Source organism: Hypomesus nipponensis, chromosome 17, assembly GCF_054491055.1.
Source record: "Hypomesus nipponensis isolate SF chromosome 17, ASM5449105v1, whole genome shotgun sequence".
Classification (NCBI taxonomy): Eukaryota; Metazoa; Chordata; class Actinopteri; order Osmeriformes; family Osmeridae; genus Hypomesus; species Hypomesus nipponensis.
The window spans coordinates 5,625,323-5,641,232 of record NC_140377.1 but is presented as its reverse complement, the minus strand read 5'-3'; the positions used below and the strand labels follow the sequence as shown (position 1 = coordinate 5,641,232).

The 15,910-nt window shown below is 42.1% G+C and overlaps 2 protein-coding genes and 1 long non-coding RNA gene across 6 annotated transcripts; 2 read left to right on the top strand and 1 right to left on the bottom strand.

Annotated features, from left to right (window-relative positions):
- Positions 1-87: 87 nt before the first annotated feature.
- LOC146253152 (transmembrane protein 106B-like) lies at positions 88-4,406 on the top strand. Of its 2 annotated transcripts, XM_084677684.1 has the most exons (9): positions 88-266; positions 506-670; positions 922-985; positions 1,131-1,284; positions 1,401-1,541; positions 1,636-1,679; positions 2,166-2,219; positions 2,692-2,880; positions 4,178-4,406. In XM_084677684.1, exons 2-9 carry the CDS (start codon positions 514-516, stop codon positions 4,254-4,256), a joined length of 882 nt encoding a protein of 293 aa, XP_084533810.1. In that variant the 5' UTR covers positions 88-266; positions 506-513; the 3' UTR covers positions 4,257-4,406. The 2 variants fall into 2 exon arrangements, with proteins under 2 accessions (XP_084533810.1, XP_084533811.1); XM_084677685.1 differs by having other exon boundaries at positions 2,692-4,406.
- On the bottom strand, positions 4,039-8,879 carry LOC146253151 (uncharacterized). 2 transcript variants are annotated; one of them, XR_014731758.1, is made up of 9 exons: positions 8,762-8,879; positions 8,497-8,643; positions 7,549-7,611; positions 7,400-7,462; positions 6,876-7,118; positions 6,194-6,271; positions 5,367-5,436; positions 4,210-4,289; positions 4,039-4,132 (listed from the first exon to the last, which is right to left on the bottom strand). It is a non-coding gene; the product is annotated as an uncharacterized LOC146253151 (long non-coding RNA). The 2 variants fall into 2 exon arrangements; XR_014731759.1 differs by lacking the exons at positions 7,400-7,462; positions 7,549-7,611.
- Positions 8,312-10,881, top strand: LOC146253150 (ADP-ribosylation factor-like protein 4D). 2 transcript variants are annotated; one of them, XM_084677688.1, is made up of 2 exons: positions 8,312-8,584; positions 9,499-10,881. In XM_084677688.1, the coding sequence occupies exon 2, from the start codon at positions 9,638-9,640 to the stop codon at positions 10,241-10,243; it is 606 nt and encodes a 201-aa protein (XP_084533814.1). In that variant the 5' UTR covers positions 8,312-8,584; positions 9,499-9,637; the 3' UTR covers positions 10,244-10,881. The 2 variants fall into 2 exon arrangements, with proteins under 2 accessions (XP_084533814.1, XP_084533812.1); XM_084677686.1 differs by having other exon boundaries at positions 8,314-8,650.
- The last annotated feature ends 5,029 nt before the right edge of the window (positions 10,882-15,910 follow it).

Below are 15,910 nucleotides of genomic sequence, written 5' to 3'. Positions count from 1 at the left end.
ACATTATGCCACTATTCCCCGGAGTGAGGCGACAAAACACTACAAGATTCACGCTGCGTCATCGAAATGACTTCCGTGTGGGCTGGCCTGGATCTGGAGTTAAATTCAACATCGATCCGACCATAGTTTGTCTTCGCGAAATCATAAGGAAACTTGCTCTTAAATCGAGTAAAAGACATGTCGGCCTACGGTCAGATGTGTTTTTAAAACAAGTTTAAGGATTTTCCATCTTGATAATGTTGGCCATTGTCTAAATCTTCATAAAGGTAAGTAAACAAGAGTTTCTTTGAGCGAAGACATTAATCTATTATCTCGAGAGCTATGAAATGAATATGCAAATTGTTTGAAGTAGCTACATAGTTCCTCAATCCCTTGCGTACGACGAAGCAACATTTGTTATTTATGTTGGAAGACAATGGACCATGTCCTAATGTAGCGCATGTCTGCTATTGTAGATACGATGTGTATTAAGTAATGATCAGACAACATGATTGTCTTTCATAAGGAGCGGCCATGGGAACAGTGGGCAGCAGTGTGGTGGTAGGGGGGTCTCACCAGGATGAGGATGAGAAGGACCTCATTTCCCAGCACAGGAAGAGTTCCAGCAGGAGCCACTCTGTTGATACTGTGTACTGCCCTACCTGCCAGGGCACTGGACGCATCCCACAAGGTGTGTAGGGTCCACCCTGTACCTGTATATCTGACTGTCTCTCAGTGCCTTACTGACTATCTGCCTTTTCTCATATTTTTGTCTTTCCCTGTCTGTCTGCCTGTCTGTCTGTCTATCTGACTGTCAAGCTGCCTCTTCCTGTCTAGCTGTCTGTCCTTGTCTAGTAGTATCGCTGTTTGTTTAACCATCAGAGTGAATATAAAACCTGGCTAGCTGCCTGGCTGTAATTGATTGTAATGTTTATTTTGCAGGTCAAGAGAGCATGTTAGTAGCAGTTATACCCTGCAATGACCAGAGGTTGGATCCACGACATACGTAAGCTCAAAGAAGGAAGACTACATTTAGAGACTTAAGACCAACATCATGAGTAATGCATTTTCTACGATAGCTGTACTCATAACACACAATCTTTGAATATTTATCCAACGTTCACATGTCTCTGTTATTTAACATCTTACAGGAAGTTGTATGTGGCAGTCTCGGTGTCTGTGTGCGTATTGGTCAGTGCGCTGGTCCTGTTCTTCCTGTACCCTCGCTGTGTCACTCTGTCCCCTGTGGCCGTCAAGTCTGTCTTCGTCACCTTCCCATCCAACACCGTCCTGATGAACGTCACAGTCAGTCGTGTTCTGATTCAATTGACCATGAATATTTATATTGTTATGTCCACACAACAACTTCATTGAAATAGAATCGTAATAATGCAATCATGTTAACTCTGTCCTTATTACAGAATATCCTGAATATAACCAACCAGAACTTTGCCACCGTCTATGCGTACAACCTCACAGGCCAGGTGCTGTTCTTTGAAACGGTTGTTGGCTCGACTGCTATTAAAAACGTCACCATTGTTAAACCTCTGTCTGACAAAATGGTAAGAAATACTGCGTGTTTGCTAAACTGTGTGCTCTGCAGTGCTACAACTTAAGTCCTTGGCTCACTGTAGCTTTCCTCTTCTCTCCTGACAGTACACCTTTGAGATGCCTGTCACGCTGAAGGACCCAGGCCTGTAGTGAGTAGCACCTCTAACCTGCTTATCTGTGGAAACGGTTATCTGTGGCTTTGCTGAATAACCCTCTTATTCTACTGAGTCAAAAGATCATACTGTTGGAGTTGTAGACATTTAGACATGTCTAAATAGCATGATATCATGTTTAGGTACTCTGAAAACTCTGCGAAGAACACAGTGTTATAATAAGGCTCTCCTTGTGTCCATGTGTGGCCCGCTCTCTCTCTGTCTCTCTGTCTCTGTCTCTCTCTCTATGTCTCTTGCTCTCTCTGTCTCTCTCTCTGTCATGTGAAAGTATTGGAATGTACACTTGCTTTGCACTTTAGATCATTGCACCAGATACACCTAAACAAACTGAGAACCTCAGATTAGTGTGGCAATTTTACTTTTGAGAAAATAATGGATGACTGTATGTACAAATGACTCAATTGTTTCTAAAACAACCATATACTTGATGAATTAAATCAGAATGTCTTTTTTATTTCCCAGCTTCTACTGTAAATTCTCTATCAACGCTGTCCGCAAATTGTCTCTACACTTCCAGTGAGTAAGATTGATCATGTGATGTCTATTTGTGTGACACAGGCAACCTTCATACCATTCCAATTGAAGGTTGCTGGATGCTAGTCACTTGGTAAAAATGTGTTGACTAAATGTTGACTTACTCCTTGGTAAGTCAGAAGCCAGACTGGGATTACAGTTGTATAGGAATGTGAAATGAAGAAGCTCTTATCAGCAGAAGACAATTCAGAAATGGGTCACGAGCAGACTTAAACACTGTACTGTTAGCCTGACCTAGTTATTTAATGAATGTTAATAAATTAATATACAAACAAAACTCTCCTAAACGCCACATAGGCACTTTTCTGCAGAGTCCATCATTTAATTATTCTGTTTCCACTAGAAAAACCAAAAGTAAAATGGCGTTGCCACTTCTGGAGTGTTTAAAGTGTTTTTCTCCCAGTCCAACTACTCATTTGTTCAACATGTCCATGCTATGTTTCCACTCCCTTAGGTTGACCATGACGGTGTACTACCTTGCCCACTATGAGGAGATCTCTCTGGACACCTATGAGTACATAGATTGTGGAACCAACACCACCACTGTCCACCTTATCCAGCCTGGACAGGTCCTCCCGACTGGGGTCGAGCCTCCATCCTTAGACCTCCTTTCTGGCTCCTCTGGAAAACTGTTGGAAACTGAGTGAGTGCATGCTAAACTGTGAAGACAAAGTCACGGGATAGACCATGTGACCATACCAGTCAGTCAGCCACAGGAATAAGCATCAGTAAAAAATAAAGAATTTAAACATGAGCTGCTGCAAAAGACCTGCAAGATTCAAATGCTTGGACGCATCTTTCTGTGAAACTTCTTTCTCATTTCTCTTTTGTTGGTGATGTTTTAGAACTTTGTTTTGTTGCCATTGTTTTGGTTAGAGCCTTGTAATGAAAAAATGAAATTTGAAGAACATGTTTGCATAGTCTCTGCAACATGCATTTCTTGCTATGTTTCATTTTGAACTGAAAAACACTACCTTGGGCTTACAGATCAATTTTTGCACTACTTTTTGAATGACCACCCAATGATTTCCTATCATAAAATGTTTATTTTGTCTGTGTTTTTTTTTTTTTACATAGTTTCATACTGTTCACATGTAATCCTTGAAACACTATCTAACTTTGATATTTGATCATGATAAATCATGTTTTGGATTTAGCTGTTGCAAAATCTACTGCTTGAAATAGATTCCTGGTTTCTAAAACCCTGTTTGTCTTGTGAAAACATGTAAGCACACTTGATGTTGTGTTGAATTGTATACTGAACATGACATCTATGTGACACTTTTCTGCCTTTGTCCTTCATTCAATGCTAACTCTATGAATCCTTCGGGGATGTGGAATTCACATTATTATTGTAAGACATATTGGTGGGGTCAAATATGGTCCATGTAAGCATTACTGTATGTCACTAGATAACCACACATCTTTTGGGAATGAGGAAGTCAGTTGTCTACAAGGATTTACTTTTATTAGAGATTACACTCAGCTCAAACACTTTTATGAGGCAGTTGTTTTAAAATATATTGTTTCGGTTCTATTGTTATAAACAAAATGAAGGAAATGCGAAAATTTATATTGGAACCATTCGTGTGTACTGCCTTTAATGTGTAATGTTTAATTTCATTTTCCTTATTCTGCCAAATTGTGAAGTTGTTCTACTGATTTTTCCACTATTACTTGTTGTGACTTTGAATAGCCACTGAGTGGCACTGTGTTTGAAATGAAAGTAGTCCCTTGAAATGAAAGTAGACTTCCTAAATGTGATGTTGGAAAGCAGCAAAAATCATCAAGTGCATAATAGTTCAACAAAAGAATGTCTTCTCCACAGTACTGTTTATTTCTTTGTAATGTAGAGTCCAAACCTTTCTTCACCATTGTTGAGAGTACTGTGTGGACTGTAAAACAAAACAAAATCATTAATTACCATTTCCTTTCTTTAGCCTCAACTCTGATACTGAGGGGGTACACTCACCGAGTATCTGTTGTCTATCTTGGCGCTGTACTGGACCGGGTTTCTGATTTTGTTCTGACAGTGACAACACTCATTCACAGCTGTAGGACAAGAGGGACAAGAGAACAAAACAGACCCTTCTAAAAAAAGTTCTGTTCATGACTCAACCTGTCTATACCTATGTTGCTGTACCAACAATGAGAGTGCCAGGACTACAATTGTGTCCCTACTCAATCATTTAAAAAATTGAAAGTCAGCAGTGAAATGAAGATTTTGCAGCCGTTCTCTCTGTTTTCTCTGAGAGGTCCAGCTTTCAGGAGGCTGAAATCTCTGGTTTCCAATCCTCAGGGCCGCTCCAGTGCTACCTGATACAGAGTGTGGTCAGGATTGAGTGAGGTCCAAAATGTATTATTCAACAGCCCTCAGTCTAATGAGAGGACCATAGAGTGTGACAACCTCCCCAGATACTGTGGAGACAGGAATGCACTGCACACGCACACAGAGTTCAGTTTAGCATACTCGGTAGCTGTACAGCAGTAGCTGTGTACAGTATACATGTGTAATTGTAGTTGGGAAATGTAGTCATGTTTTAATCACAGCCCATTCAGCATTGTCCAATCATTGTAGACATACTAAACTTATGTCTGTTGTGGTTTTAGGATGAGTGCTTGTGTCACCTCTTGGTGAATGGGTTGTTGTTGACATGGCTAATGGGAACCACAGGAGGGGTTTTCTATGTGTAGATCAGATCACACTGATATGCATGAGCCACCTGAGTCCGTGGGTGTAAACACTTACACTTATTCCTGAGGTGATTGTAGTCAATTGGGGATTAGTGTCTCTTCTATTGTGGGCTCAATGGTGGATGGCTTAACCAAGTCATGTTTGGACTTGAGGCAAGCAGTAGGGATAGGTAGACAAACTTTGGGCCTATATAACTTTTGGCTTTAGGTGTTGGCAAAGTATAGATCAGTGGCAGAGGATTTGACTACAAATCCAGAGATCAAGCTCTTTGTGTGAAATGCACACAAAATGCAAATTCTCAGAAACCAAAATGCTTCTTGACATTTGACCCATACCCTGTAAAACATGGTCATGTGTCATAATCATTGCCGGCGTGTTTTGGCTAACTCTACAATAAGAAAGGTGCAGAAGGGTTTAAAGGGAGGTAGGGGTACCTGGCTGTTGGACCGGTACATCTGACTCCAGCTTGGACCTGACTTCTGTAGATTCCTTCTGAACCTGTAACTAGAAAGAAAAGTCTCTCAATACTGCAGACAGAAAACAACATGGAGAAGCCTCAAGGTATCATTTATGGTGACCAACTATACAAGGTGGCTCTTGACAGGTTGAAACAGGTATGTAGCATATCTATGACAGGGTACCACCTTACATACCTCATTCAAATGTTCATTTAATTCATTACATGAATTGTTAAGTATTTTAGCTTATATATATATTAGTACTTTGTGTTTACGTATTATGTTTAAATTCTTTGTTATAGGTTTAGTTAGGCTGCTAAGGATTGTCAAGACAGGACCAAAGAATTGTAATGTACCTGACCTTGTTTCACAAATAAACTTGAAACTTGAGACCTGACCCACAGACCTGACCTACAACATCCTAAATGAAACTGAGCAACATGAAAAGAATGAGTCAAGTTTGAGAGTCCATCAGTTGTTTGGGACCATAAAGACAGCAGAGAGCCTTTTCACAATCTGATTCCAATATACATTTTGAACTGAAATATGACACCATTTGAACATCTACTGTTTTGGGATTTTGAATGTAATGGTTTAAAATCTCACAGGCAGTTATCAACAAAGTTGTGAGGTATGTCCAAAGGTACACAGCCAGCAAATTTAACAAGAGGAAGTGAGATCAACTGACCCCACACACGGGTGTTGCATGTGCAACTACTGTTTCCACCACTAAGTGTGAATAAATAATGAATGAGGAAGTGCTGCATCAGTTCTGCTAGAAGGTTGCATTTTCAATCCAATACCTGCTTGTCTCTGGACATCCTGCGATCCAGCATTGACTGGCGCCGACGGGCCTCCCAGTGCATGGCAGACATCTCACACTACAACCAGGGAGAGAGAGTCTGTTATTAAAGCACCACACAGGCTTATTAGTGTGTGTGTGTGTGTGTGTGTGTGTGTGTGTGTGTGTGCGCGCACGTGTGCACAGTGATTGTGATATACAAGGACAGAAACCTGAGACATAATCTATCAAGTGGTTTCCAAGTCCTTCTAATTAATGACAGTGCAAAAACTGCAGACTCCAATCTTAATTGTTCCATAAACATAAACACAGCCTAATGGGACACGTATTCTCTATAGTTGGCTCATCTAAATGATATAAATGTATAACAAAATGACATATAAGTTTATGAAGGCCGTCTTATATTTTCATATGGATGTGAAGAAACACACAGTTACAATGGAACTTCAATTGAAATCATGGTGGTTTTAATGCTGATTAACATTTCAGTTGAGATAAATGTCAACCCAGTGCAATCATTTAAAGATATATCATAATCAAATGCAGTTATAATTACAAGCAAATATGCAAGTTAACATACAGCCAGAATGAAAACATTCTTAGAATTCATAATTCTTAATTTACCATAATTAGAGTTTGCAAATTAAACTCTAAAGTTGTTCGTTTCTATAGGGGCTACTTACGAATCCACGGGGAGTCCACAAAGTGTAAAATCCTGAGGTAACCCTCACAAAGTAAGTTGCACTAAGGATGTTGATGTGGGGCACTTTTCTCTACCCCCCAGTTCTAAGTAGCCTAATTCCCACCGCAAGTCACCTGGCAACTGGACGCTCTCATGGGTTGGTCCTACGTCAGAGAAAGCTGAGATAGGCTAAGTAAATCATTGCTCAGTCACCCCCAGTGGTTTAAGGTGTTCACCCCATTGCCTGAAAAGAAGAATATCACCGGGTTGACAAACATTCGCTCTAAAATGTACATAACGTATAGTAAATAAATGTGTAATCCGTTTATTTTTAAGACGTTGCTTTGGTCTTGCATTGTTGTGAAGTGGCCGACTTGTCGACAGGGGGAGCTAAACCCCTTTGTACCAAAAAAGCGTTCACATGCCTGTTTGCTTTTTTAAATGTGGTTGGCGAAATTTGGGGGATGTAGCCTACTGCCAAAGAGCAGCGAGAGAACAGTAGACTAGATATTTTTTATTAAATACCTTTTGTTCGTTTTTCTGTCCACATTTTTACAATGCAATGTTGAGTAGACCCACTTCAGGTTACTGTCAATAAACAGACACATTACATTTACATATTGCATAAGACTACTAAAAAAGTTGTAGATGCCAAATAGTAATGCAATTCTCACCATCTCATATTGAGCTGGACAGATAGTTAATCAGTACACTTCCAGCAGGTAATTGCTTGGTAGCTGCTTCAAGGCAAATACATAAATAAATAAAGAAATAAATAAGATTAATTATTTTAATAATAAACACTCTTTTATCATTCCAGAGTGGGATTGTTGTGCCATTGCTGGTGGTGCAAGTAATTTCCAAATGCTCCTGAATACCCCAGCGAGTCTCTTTCATCTATATCACACCATGGTGTATCTCTCCCCCTAAGGGCTGCATGGTCCGGCAACAAAGCAGATAGGCTGCATCTGAAGTCTATTTTTAGGCAGTTCAGTTTTGCATCCTGCCATGATGACACACCTATAGCCAGTCATTGTTGGACTCAAGGTAACATCTCTGGAAGGTTTCTGATGCTGATATGATCATAATGGTTTCATAACACCCAGTCTGAATCTACAGCCACATCTAGGTCAAACTGGCGTCAATGGGTCAGAATGTCACTGCGACAAGAGTTAAAGGAAAGGACTACAAATCATTAACATTTCAATGAGAAAGATTGTTTTCCATTTCCCTGACTTGACCAGGTGTAGCCTACTGGATAACATACATTTTCAGATAACAGCCAGTTTCTCAAGCATCTTCAAAACCATCTGTTTATTGTAATGTCCTCTTAATTATCTCTCTCACAATGTTCAATGGCAGTAGACCCACCTTTAAACCATCATCAAAAACATTGCAAAAAGTAGTGGGCTCATTTGGACATTACTGTTTGTTATCATTATACTTTCAGATGATACAATAAACATAAACTTTGTTTGTCACATTGTCTAAATACTATGCTTTCACAAACTGACCCCTGAAAAAGGTCAGCGATCTCCTATTTAGTTGGGCTGGGATTGTTTTGGGCTGGTTCATGTTACGTCACTCATGGGTGGGGGTTGTGTGGTTCAACTGCCTCTCACCAACTTCTCCAGTTCATTTCTCGACGGAGATTCGAAGGTTCAGCAGCATTTCTACGTAGCTGCTTGCTTTCTCCTGGACTACTTGCAAGTAGGGATATATTTTTTGAATACTGGAATTATGCTGTCTGTTTTAGGAGTACGGAAAAGCTGAAAGGTAAGATTTACATTTACATGTTTTAAAACACACGAGTTAATCTAACTGGGTTGGAATTTGATTTCTCACGCGGATTTACGGCAGGTCAGACTGGTCGTCCTTAGCACTAACCATATGATGCGAGATCGCTTCAAGTTAGCGTTTTGTGATCGGCAACATTAATTTCTAATTTTGTTGGAGATTGATGTAGGATAGCTTGTGAAGTGTAAGACCTATGTTTTGAAATTGCTGTGTCCATAGCAACCCGACCACAGCAAGTATGCAAGGGAGTTAAGAGATAGCGCACCGCGGTAACAGGCTCTCCCTTGCCGACCGGCCGGACAACAGCCACTACTAGTGGAAGAGTTGGCCTATTAGATAATAAACAAAAAAAAAACATTTTAAAATAAACTTCATCTCTAAGACAGATGCATTCATATATATATATATATATATATATATATATATATTTGTTGCAGATTGTTAGAAAATTATTTTTGTCCATCATAATTTATTGACTGTCAAAAAGTCAGACTTTACCCATTTTGCAGATTTCAAGTCTTAGATTCTTTTCAACAAGATTCTGTGCGCAAATGCAAACCACCTTGTATTGGAATGACCGCCATTCCAACCCATTTCAGTCGTCGGCAGGCAACGTAAAGGGACTATGCATAACCAATTAGATATTCAGTCACCCTACTAAGTAAATAGCAATACAAGTGTTGGTGAGTTCCTCATTCTAAGCAGATAAGGGCATTATTTAAGAGTTAACTATTATGAAACAGACTCAAGTTACTGTGAATTATGGCCACACTATGCCTTTGTTTAAACAGTTGACTCATGATTCTCGCCTTGTCTCTTTTGATAAGGTCTTCTGTGACTCCAGCCAGCCTCCCATTCTGCTGCCACTGCCTTTGAAGTAGGTGTGAAGGAACTGTTGGCCCGGAGACTGTCCCTACCACCTCCCTCTCCAGTCTGTCATCACCTCCCACCCAGGGACCAGCCAACATGGGTAACCAGCTCACAGAGATCGCCCCCAACACCCCCTTTCTCCCCAGCTTTCAGTCCCTACACGTGGTCATCATCGGCCTGGACTCTGCAGGGAAGACGTCTCTCCTCTACCGGCTGAAGCTGCGAGAGTTTGTGGAGAGCATCCCCACCAAAGGCTTCAACACAGAGAGGATCAAGGTGGCCGTTGGGAGTTCTCGGGCCACCACCACCTTCCAGGTGTGGGACGTGGGGGGCCAGGAGAAGCTCCGGCCCCTGTGGAAGTCGTACACGCGGCGCACGGACGGCCTGGTGTTTGTAGTGGACGCCGCCGAGACAGAGCGAATGGAGGAGGCCAAGGTGGAGCTCCATCGGATCACCCGCTCGGCGGAGAACCAGGGGATTCCTGTCCTGGTGCTGGCCAACAAACAGGATCTGACTGGGGCCGTGTCCGCCCTGGAGGTGGAGAAGACCCTGGGCCTCCACGAGCTCAGCTCCTCCACGCTGCACCACACCCAGGGCTGCAGCGCTCTGGACGGGCAGGGCCTCCAGCCTGCCCTGGAGAAACTCTACGAGATGATCCTCAAGAGGAAGAAGATGCTGCGGCACAGCAAGAAGAAGAGATGAGGGGGGCAGGGTCTGCTCGTGGTGGACTTTGGGTCTGTGAGATTCCGCTATGAAGGTGCTTTGCCATGGACTTAATTGGCATTCCTTGGGAATTTTGGATATCCTGGGACAGGAGTGGGATGTCTTCGAGAAAAGACTGTGTGGAAAGAAAAGGAGACAGATCTGATGGTCTATGATAGATGCTGAACACTGAGCCTTGACTGCCCCTTGAAAGAAGTCACTTGTATTGAATAACATTGCCATCTCCTTTTAACAAGTACCGTCACAATTATTGGCCTATCCTAAGCATCCTAAGGGATTTGTCTCATAGTTTAACACCTTATAGTTCACTTTGTTGCATGGAGGTTAACTGCTTGGGACACAACTACTTTTGTAGATCAAAAGAGGACTACGGTTTGTCTCACTGTTGGGGTGGTGTATAGGACTTGAATGGATCTCCACAGTGACATCACTGCCTGAAAGCAGCTAGTTCTGGCCATGCAAGTTTTACACACCGTTACTCACTTGTCATGGTAGATGTGGACTTAGCCTAAATGTTATCTGAGGTAGATGAAGAAGTTAACAGTTTTTACATTATGTACATATTTTTTTGTAATACTTATACAAATGAATAAATTATTGAAGACTTTTGAAGACAACTGTTTCTGTCAGTGTCCCTGTGCTTTCTTGTAAATGATTCACAATGAACAATTAAAACAAACCCTCAGCGGAGCGTTCACTGTTTTAGTGGAAGCTTCAGTGTGTAGAATCATGGAGGTATTGTGGGATTTTATCTGAAGGACACACTAGGTGTGATTTATGCATTGTCTGGTGCAATTTGGGCTATTAAGTGTCATGTTACTAAATGAGTCATACAGGAGACAAGACGAGTAGCAATTTCTTGTGTGCACTGCAAGTTTTAAGGCTAGCATATCACGCTTCATTCTTTGAGGTGGTTTTGTTAGAGAAACCCATAGAAAACATGTCCTTTGGAGTCCGAAACATGAGCTGCCATCTCTCATATCAGACACTGAGGAAGGGGGCAGTGCCATCTGTGTTTCATACTAGTCAGGTAGGGATCTAGAATCTTGGATGTCTTTAGGAACCACTGCTTTTACAACTGGAACATTAGAATAATTCATTCGAATAATTCGAATAAATCAGCTGCAGTACCGAAAGGATATCTAACCTTAACTTGCCTCCAACAATTTATTGGTCATTTACACATCAAAGGCTTTTCTAGAGGGCATTCATTAACTAAATGTATCTACCCACTGTAACAATTCAATTATCTGTTGCTAACATTTAATTGGTGTCCATGGATTACAGGGAGTGCAGGATATGTGAAATAGGTTTTATCTCTGCTTTGGGGTAAAACAAGGGGATGGTACCTTCATCAAGTCAAAATACTTTGATAAAAGTAAGATTAAGTTTCCTCCTGAAATTATACAAGAGAATAAGTCAACCAGATATTTCAGCATCATAAATAGTTCCAGCCAGGGGCACATTTCTTCTTCCCTTACTGAATTTCTGCAGTTGAAAGGTTCTCTGTACTTGTCTCTCATTTTTTTATTTTCAATTTTCAAGAGTTGCAGTGAATTCTGTTAAATTACTGGTTCAATGTATTAATGCATAAAATGCTAAGAAACAATGACATGGAGGGTTTTGGCTGGTGAGAATTTGTGTGAAGTGATGAAAGGAGGCTGTGAGGAGATCAGACTTCAAATGTACCACAGAAATCAATGATGCTAGACATGATGCTAGACCATTCTCTTTAATCTCGATCTACAGTCTAATTCTAGCTAATAGGAACTGTTGCCTAGCCTGACGTTGTCATACTCATAATTCTAGTCAGAATATGAGTCTGATAACTCTCCGTTGGGCTGTGACTATGGGGCATGTTGCCGTGGCCAAAGGTAGCCTTTTCCTCTCTCAGACACTAGTTTCGCTGCACGCTGCTCTGTGTACTTCCACGGAAATTACAAATAAGTTTTTCAATGAAATTGAAAATGGACCACGGTTGTAAATGCAGTGTTCCAAGTTGTACAGGGAATGCTGACACTTTTCCCCCCCTAAGGAACCAAACACTTTACGGGCATGGCTGATGTCTTTAAGACGATCCTTGTGAAGTTTGACACTCAACTATTAATTTGCTCAAACCGTTTCACCAAAGACAGTTTTGAAAACATTGGACAATTTTAAGCATGATTTGCTAAGAAGCTGTTGCTGAAAAGAGGTGCTGTTCCGACCTTATGCTCATCACAACCGCAAGCTGTAAGTATGATTTTGTCGCTAACAGTTATTAGCAAGAGCAGGAGTCAGATGGCTGAGCGGTGAGGGAGTCGGGCTAGTAATCAGAAGGTTGCCGGATCAATTCCCCGCCGTGCCAACTGACGTTGTGTCCTTGGGCAAGGCACTTCACCCTACTTGCCTCGGGGGAATATCCCTGTACTTACTGTAAGTCGCTCTGGATAACAGCGTCTGCTAAATGACTAAAAATGTAAATCGTCTCATCTCCTGTATCTAGCATAGGTAGAATGTGTGATGATTTAGTTTACTGGCAATAGGGCTAACGTCATTTCATTTTCCTGACTGTTTCATTCGAATAAATAACCTGTGTTTGGCTATGTTGCATCTTTGCTTGGCAGCATTGCTTGTTGTAAATCACCCAATCAGAGCACAGCTCTTCTAAATATTTATGAGCATACCATAAAAGGGATAAAACCTCTCCTTTAATTCTAGGGCTATTTCACAGGGTTGCATTAGGGCGCATAGAACAGCACCCGGCCCATTTTCAGCCCAACCAATGCTACATACCCTATTCGGATACCTTAAGGAACAATGTGAAATACCCTATAAAATCAGTCAATTACCTTTTAAGAAAAAAACACACTATTCAGTTTTGGATTCAGTAGAAGAATGCTTTTGTTATCTCACACAAATGTGGCACACCCATGCAGGAAGAGACGAAACTCACGCATGTCAGGGAGTCAGCGTTTGTCCTTTTTAAGGATAACTACACACCAACACACACATGGATCCCCTTTTGAGGAACCTCTAACAGCTAGGCCACTCTCATCTGGCCCTCCGGCTGAGAAGACAAGTCCTACAGGAATTTGAGAGCCCACCAATACCCACCCCTCCCCCCCGCTCCCTCAGCCACAGTCCCTGTCCCCCACGTCACTGATACCACATCTACTACCATTCCCTTCCCCCTGCTTTGCCAGCTCCTACAGTCTTATCCCCATATACCTCCACTGATACCAAATCCAATTAGCTGGAATGGAACCTCCTAGTGTGTCCTGGGCTGCTTGAGCTGTGGTAGGATTAGTCAGCATTATTGTCTTGAACACTTCACCGGAAAGAACAGAGGGAGTGTCAGACCAGCACCAAAAGTTAGATTCATTTCAGCATGTTACTGTCAGAGTGCTTTTTCTGCTGTTTCATCACCAGGGTTCTCTCTTCCCACCATGAGGGGAGAGACCAGATCCAGTCAGGACACGCTTTTACATGAGTCACTGTTTAAGGAATCAAACCTGTTTCTTAGAATGATTTGATTCACCACACGACACGTCTCGGCAATAAAAAAATGACTTGCAGTCCGTCCTGGTGCGGGTTTCTAAATGGGTCCTGCACGCTACGTTTGTTCGCTCTGGCCAGAGCAGTCACGGAGACTGTGTTTTTTGATGGCTATCTTTCTACAGGCTGGGAGTGTCCTGCTTCACGGGCCATTTGGATTGAGATAGGTATTCCAGAATAGAACTGTAGTGCTTCTATCATTAGAACATAACCTCTCCCTCTTCCTCCCCTAGCAGCTTATCTTGGAGGGCCGGGGGAAGACAGGGAAAATCAGGTGATGAGCACAGGGAATTGCTTTTTCAGAAAGGACCTTCAACTCACAGTACTTTTATATCGAGAACTAATTAAAAAATGCAATATATATATATTTTTTTTTTTATCACATTTGTGTGAATAGTCTTGTTGACAGTGGTGCTTCCGTGCTGTGTAAAGTTCTCGCACAGCCCCAATTGCTTCAACTCAGAGAACTTCCAAAACCTTTCATTTCAGTGTGTACATGTGTAAACAAAGACGTGCTTGTTGGCAAGCTGACAGGTCACACCCAACGTTGGGCTGCTAGGCATCCCATACGTCAGAATAGTCAACAGCCAGCCTCTGTCCCCATGTCACACTCTGTTACATCGAAGCTCCCGAGGTCCACACCCACAGCCAGTATGGCTAAGAACCAGGGAGCAGGCCTGACTGCAGTTTCCAGATTCCCCTGGGGCCTTCAGAGTACACATACTGACAGGGTGTCGGCTGGAAGGGTGCGCTCATGTTTGACGACCTGTGTAACCCAGTGAGTTGTGGAGTTTATGACCCCCCCCCTGATCATGATAGAATTTATGCACATGATACTGAATGTTCGAACACCTTGATAATGCATCATGGTTGTATTAAGAGATAAGATTTGACATATCAACTGTCACATGGACATATGGATAAACTGATGAAAAGTGTGAGTTTATGTCTAGATGGTCCATTCTGTTGGTCAGACTCAATATAAGGGATACTACAGTCACTATCCATCAACACCTCAACACTAGTTGTAGTACAGTACAGTGTACAGAGGTCTAATGGCTTTGCCTGATTACAGCTAGCTGACAGATGGCCCGTCAGCTGAAGGCCCTCCCACTCCCCATCCTCTACCCACCCCCTCCCCCTGGAGTGATCTGAGTGTGTGTCTGTGCGTGTGTACAAGGGAGTGTGTGTGAGTGTGTGTGTGGGTTTCTCTGTGTGTGTCTACACAGGGATACCTCAGCTCAACATTCTCATGAAGCCAGAGAGATGTTTGTCACATGTCATCTTTAGGCTAGCAGGTTCAGAAGACATCTGCTTCACCTTCTCCAGACCTGCATGTCAAGTCCTGCTTTCGACATCTGCGCACGTGTCTCAACACAGCATAGTTCTTCTATTGTACTGTATGGGAAGTAGGAACTATTGTTTTGAGTTTTCAGTCCTGTTCTGAAATGATTATGCCTGAAACTGAAACCCTATGACTGGAACCAATGCCTCTGGCCTGGCTGTGTAATATCAATTCTCATGATGCATGAAGTCACACCTGCAGGCACTCTAACGCCACTGTAATACAGCCACCAGAGCAGAGGTCAACCTATTGTTATTAATATCTCTGACCTCCCAGTCCAAACTCAGAACATTCTTTCATTAGAAGCCTCTGCTGAGCGATAGATAAGAGCATTATCCATAAATTAATGACATACCCCTGAAATGTGCTACTGGGAAGCCATTGGTCATAGATCATTGAGAGTCATTACTGTAAACTTGTGAATGGAGATGATAAATTAGGATGTGTCTAGTATTCCTGGGCTTGTGTGTAGTTCCACGCTGTGTGCGGCTCACAGAGAGGATAGGGTACAGTTCAATTCACAGAAGATCTAGTTATTAGACAACAATAAGGCAGACCTACCGGTATACTACTGAGGCCATACAACTGAGGCTGGCTCGAAATAAAGGTAGCAGATTCTGAGAAGGAGATTGAAGAGTCTGAGTGGGTGACTGGTGGACAGCAGGACTGAAGGTTTGAGAAGAGAAGGCAGGAGAGAAAAAGGAGAAAGACTGTGAGAGAAAGAGAGAAAAGACTTAAAGGAAAGACTTAAAGAGATCGAGGAA

Excerpts from the sequence above, each read along its gene's own strand:
- LOC146253150 (XM_084677688.1), top strand. The coding sequence starts at position 9,638 with ATGGGTAACCAGCTCACAGAGATCGCCCCCAACACCCCCTTTCTCCCC.
- LOC146253152 (XM_084677684.1), top strand. The coding sequence starts at position 514 with ATGGGAACAGTGGGCAGCAGTGTGGTGGTAGGGGGGTCTCACCAGGAT. Across the intron at positions 1,285-1,400 it reads CCGTCCTGATGAACGTCACA|AATATCCTGAATATAACCAA; the intron begins GTCAGTCGTGTT and ends TCCTTATTACAG. Across the intron at positions 1,680-2,165 it reads CTGAAGGACCCAGGCCTGTA|CTTCTACTGTAAATTCTCTA; the intron begins GTGAGTAGCACC and ends TTTATTTCCCAG.